The following is a 5,684-nucleotide window of genomic DNA, read 5'->3' on the forward strand; positions in this document are numbered from 1 at the left end:
GGGGGGGGGGTCTCTGGACGCAGGAGAATGAAAGAACGGCCCGGCGATCAGTCGGCCTCATCAGGAAGAGGAAACGCAAAGATGTTACTGGTTCAGGTAAAGAATCAACGGCTAGAACAGAGAACACAGCGTAGAATTTACTTCCTGTTCGTTTTGTCAGAAACACAAACTCTACAGTATTTAAGCCACAAATAAACAATAAATACAATCTGAAAAGATTAACTTCTGTCTAAAAGGCAGCTGTTCTGCGAAGGCCTCAGAGGTCAGTTACAGAACGGCATCATGAAGACCAAGGAACACAGACAGGTCAAGGACGGAGTTGGGTTACAAAACAATATCCCAAACCCTGAACATCTCAGAGCATCAATCTAAGAAACCTTAATATCTCAACGTTAATAATGACAGAAACAGAACAGATCAGAAAGTATTAAGTTTTCTAATGTTATATTCATTTTAAAAACTGCCAATTAAAGGACAGGAATGAAAGAAAAAAGGGCGTAAGATGGAGGGACGAGTTGTGGTTAGAAAAAGGCTGAAGCCGTTTCTTGCAGCCGCACATCTCTGGAATCTGATTTTTATAAATCCACACGTTCCTCCTGCTGACACTCACACTTTCACTCAGCTGTGAGAAAAATTACAGCGTTCTGCAGTCATTCCAGAAAGCGCCGCACCGCTACAGCATGTTAAAGGTCTGAACGCCGGCAGAATAAGTTTACAGAGGTTCTGAAAGACGAACCCTCGGCTTTTATTTAAGAATAACATCCTTAAGCTGCAACCAGAGATCATACAGAGAACACAAGAAGTGTCAAACTCTGAACGCACATCATTTAGAGTAAAATAAACCTCGCACATAATCTCAGTTTCTGAAGTGAAGCACAAGCAAAGCTAAATTAAAAATAAAAGTGTTCTGAAACCATATTGCCTGAAATAAACGATCAGAGTACCAGAGTCAGGAACTGACAGCAGTATGGAGAATATTTATGACATAATGATGGCTGCTTACGATGCATTTCCTGTTCAGTTTTCTTCTAAATTATTGGTGCACAGATTGAGGAGAAGAAGAGAAGAAAATTAAACTTATGGTGAACTTTAGTACTCTCTTCCCAATTAAACATCTTAAATAAATATTTTTTGCTGCTGGGATGAGTGAAAACAGGAGCAAACTAAAAGGAAAAATAAACTAAAACATTGCGTGAGGACCATGTTGTCGCCCGATGTGTGTGATCTCACAGAAAGTCTGTTCCATACGAGTGGCGCACCGCCGCCGCTTCGCCACGGTACGTTTTCTCACGTTTACGAAACACGTGAAAGTGTTGATTGAGTTTCTGCTTCGGCTTAAGGAAAGCAACATCTGACGGGTTTTAACCAACTTGTTTTGAGGACGGCCTCGCTGACTTCGATCTCTCCTCTGCCGGGGTCCTCGTACTCCAGGTGGGGAAAGTAGTGCATGGGTTCTGGACTGGCGTCCGGGCTGGAGAAGCTGTTGGACATGGTCTCCGAGGGGCAGTCTGATCCGGGTCGCTGGTCGTCGTCGAACACGGCGAGCAGCTAGAAAAGAAAGAGACAAATCATGCTTTAAAACAAAAAAAACTGTACAAGCTGCCCTTGCTGTTTGGCGTTTAAACAAGCTGGAAGTGCACCACCAGATTAAACAACATGGCCGCCGTGCCGTGACCACAGAGATGGTCGTGTTATTTATCCTGCCAGCCGTGGAAAAGCAACCTGCTGGATTCTGCCAAATGTGCAGATGTGACTGAAAACACAAACAAACAGAGCAGAACTCGCCTCCCTTCCCTCCAACTCTTGATTTTGTATTTTTGGCGCTCTGTGAGCCTGCGGACAGACACCACGCAGGAATTAGCGGGCCGAGGAGCGCACGTATGAAATCAGCGGTCAAATGAGATCTGACAAGAGAATGAGAAGCTGTCAAACACGATGACACGGCTGCCGCAGTGAGACGGACGGGGGGGGGCGAGGACGACAAACAACCCTAATTGAACGGGGGACATGATGGCAGACTGCGGCCACGTTTGGTTTTTGACAAATGGGCGCGTGGCGGCGTGACGCTCCCATTAAACGAGGCCGGCGACGGAAATGACCACTTAATGAAAAGCAATAACCGCCGCGGAGCGAGGGGATGAAAAAGGAAACAAACAGAAGAGCCGAGGACGTCGATTAGCAAACTACAAAGCAGAGAAGCTGTGAGCGAGTTCACCACGGGGCGCACGGAGGCGCACGCTATCCATCACGCCGCGACGCCGCCGCCGCCCACCTACAGCTCCCCTGATTCAATATCCTCCCTGACACCTGACCGGCACCACGCAGTGCAGATCTGTCAGCCGCGTTCACGTGGATGTGTGCGTTAGCATCCCGGACCGCGGCGGCGGAGGATGAGGAATCGACGGCGGCTGCAGGAGGAGAGAGAAAAACAATCTGATTGTGCAGCTGATGGATGCTTCCTGAGCTCTCCCTCCTCTTTATCTGCCTTCCTCCTTCTCCAAACTCGCTGACAGCATCGATCAAAGAAGCAGGCCCTCGCGAGCACGCACGCAGACAGAAACACAAAAAGCCATTAGGATGTTCTGAACTTCTTGGAAACGACGATCAGAGTTTGTTTCTTTATGACTGATGCGGGCAGAGAGCGGCGCTAATGAAGGCCACCCCGCTGCTTACCGCTCATCGCTCAATCAAACCCGAGCATCAACAAAATGAATCACGCCGCGTCGTTTGGAAGCTGAAGGAAAACACGCCAGTCGAGGCGCTGCCTTTGAGCCAGAACGAGTGAAAGCTGCAGCTTCCACCTGCTTCCAATTAAAAGTGCTTAGGTCAGCATTGTCCGAATCAAATAATTACACTTTTCTTACTTTACGAGTACGACCACAAAGACTATCCTATTCTAACCCCGCTCCTCGGGGGGCGCTCTCCTGCATGTTTTAGACGTGTTATTGCTCTAAAACAGCTGGTTTAAATGGATGACTTGTTGCCGTGCTCCTGGAGAAGCTGATGATTTGGGGAGGAGGTGATTAAACCACATGAATCAGGTGTGTTGGAGGCCTGGAGTCTGACAGCCCTGCTTTAGAGTAAAAAAAGAAAGAAAGTCAACTTTGAAGGAGGACCATCTGTTTGTGATTACGTTACTCATCTCTGCGATTAGTTTCCTCAGAAACAAACTGCCCAGCGTTTTTCAAAATAAAAGAAAATCCTGCTCCATTGCAATAGTTTTACATAGATTTACGTAACTCCGAGTAATAAGAGAAAACATTGATTGGATAATTGGACTGGACTGCCGTAAGATCTCAAACTACTAACTGAACGCTGAGGGTCAATGTTTTTAACTGTACGTGTGATTTTACTGAACTCGCCAAAATACTAAATTATTCCACGCAACAAGTGGTCTGAAGTAACAGTTTTAAGAAGTAAGCGTTTGCTATAATTGGTGACAGTAATAAATTCATTCTACGTCATAGTAAATAAAAATGTTAATTCAGAATTAAATTCAAAGTTAAATGAGAAGTTTTCTAGCTGCGTAGTTGTGGCCGTTTTACGTCAAAGCTGGGACTGATACGCTTATATTTAAAGAAGGTGGAAGTGGTAAAGAAAGAGAAAGAAAAACATAAATAAAACGTCAATAAATGGCATCTGAAGCTGAGCGTCTAACGCCAGAAAGAAAAGACACAAAAACTTAAAAAAAACAATTATTTCCTCCTGTTGGACAAACGATGGAAAACCTGAAAACTCTTCAAGCAACAAATGTGGAACAAATCAAGTCAGAAACTGTAACTTTTACTCCCAAATTTAGAGATAAGTCAGATGTGCCTGACTTAAAACTGCAGCCAGTTCACATTTCTGCACAGTGAAGATGTTTTGGGACAAAGATGGTTTGTTTTAAAAGTGTTTCCTGCATGCAAATAAAAGTTGTCTGTTGTGTCTGAGTGAAGGGCAAATGTCTCTGCAGTCGATGTCCTCAAACCTCTACGACCCAACATTTATTTCAATCAATAAAAATCATGAATATGCTGCTTTTTGGCTCCTCTCCTTCGCGGCGCATACTGTCAGGCAGCTGGATGGCAAAAATTATTTTAAAAAAGCCACAGTTCAACAGGAAACGTGTTTTTATCCAACGCCACCGGATTCAGCAACCAAACTTGACCTCTGACCCCTCCTTTCAGGGGGAGTAAAAGCAAACAGGTTTGATCTTCAAGAAAACTGATAATTATTATTACGGTGTAAATAAACAGCTGAGTCACCAGAGCTGAATCGTTTTAAATGAAGATGAAGATGAAGATGCAAACGGTGCGAGTCGGAGGCAGAACCAGATTCTGGAGCAGGCGGCGGGTTTAAAAACCAACCGTGCCGCTGAGAGGACGAACAGCGCCCCCTTGTTTCAGGCGAGTGCTACAGCACCCCCCGAGTCTCTTAACCTTTACCCAAAACCAACACGCTTCCCTCCGGTCCATCCTCTGCTGCTAATCAACCCATCTCTCCGTGGACTCCTGAGTGGGCGGGGCAGCGGTCTGTTGAGACGCTGTCATTTATCTTACGACTCTAATATTCCTTCATTCTTTCTTTGAACAAGAGATGCAGAATTCAGAAAGAGAGCAGCAAACCAATCAGCTCGCAAAAACACAAAGCTTACATTTTACACACTCTTTGCCCCCCCCCCCCCCTTTAAACTGCAGGTTTACAGGAACTACAGGAACGTTGGCTGTTTTCTTTATGAAACATTAAAACCTGAATGAGACAGAATAAACGTCCTGCTCATCACTCCTGACAGGCCGACTTGGTGTAAGTTTTATTTATTTGTTTGTTTGTTTGTGATCAGCTGATGGCTGACAGGATTTAAACACACAGAGCTGTGCCTGAAAGCAAAGCATTAAAAAAAAGCCTTTTCCAAATAGCTTTTAGTGGTGAATTTCTGCATCTGGTGTCATTTTTCATCCTCTGATTTCCAGAAACCTGCAGAAAGGCCAGCGTTCGCAACAACGGTCGGGGACGAATCCGACGGCGTGCGCCAGACGGGGCGGGGGTTCCTTCGCTGCGAAGTGGGATGAATCCTGACAGTGGGAATGCACGGAGGAGCCAAACTCTTAATATCTGTGACATGCAGCTGTTAGTGACGGCAGGTAGTGCTGCAGCTGCTTGTTCAATCAGAACAGCATTCAAACTACAAACAGCTGGAAGCGCATTAATTACAAGTTTCTGCTTCTTAAAGGAAGGGAGAACGTCAGGCAGCGAGCAGGGGTACAGTTAGTCGATGGTCCGCACGCCGTGAGCATCTATAACTGAGCCTCAACGCTGCCAAAGTCGGACTAAAACATCACGACTTCTTACATAAATAAGGTGCTCTGGTAGTCCAGAAAACACGGTAAGAGACTTTAACAATCCATGTTCGACACGTTATCCAATCATAATCAGATGTTTCAGAGCTGATTATTTGATCAGTGTCAGAATCAGATTAACTAAATATTTTCAGTCTTTCAGAGCTTTTCTTCTTTAATTTAACAGCTGCATAAGTTTCTCAAAGTCGGTCATTTTAAACACATAAAGATCAAATTTTAATTCTGATGTTTACCATGAGTGTGCGTCATTAATTGTGTTTAAGCTCGTCTCTAATTGCCTCCTCGGACTCTTGCCATTTAAAACGCTTGAAATGGCTTGTTGTTGGGATACTGAAGTACCTGTGT

General features: G+C 45.0%; 1 protein-coding gene across 1 annotated transcript in view; it reads right to left on the reverse strand.

Moving 5' to 3' along the window:
* Positions 1–5,684, reverse strand: part of pard3ba (par-3 family cell polarity regulator beta a) — a 149,409-nt gene that overhangs the window by 128,646 nt on the left and 15,079 nt on the right. Inside the window, exon 3 of the mRNA XM_017434394.3 lies at positions 1,371–1,548. Within this exon, the coding sequence (XP_017289883.1) occupies positions 1,371–1,548 (178 nt within the window). The remainder of the gene's footprint in view (positions 1–1,370; positions 1,549–5,684) is intronic.

The sequence above is a fragment of the Kryptolebias marmoratus genome, linkage group LG23 (assembly GCF_001649575.2).
Source record: "Kryptolebias marmoratus isolate JLee-2015 linkage group LG23, ASM164957v2, whole genome shotgun sequence".
Taxonomy (NCBI): Eukaryota; Metazoa; Chordata; class Actinopteri; order Cyprinodontiformes; family Rivulidae; genus Kryptolebias; species Kryptolebias marmoratus.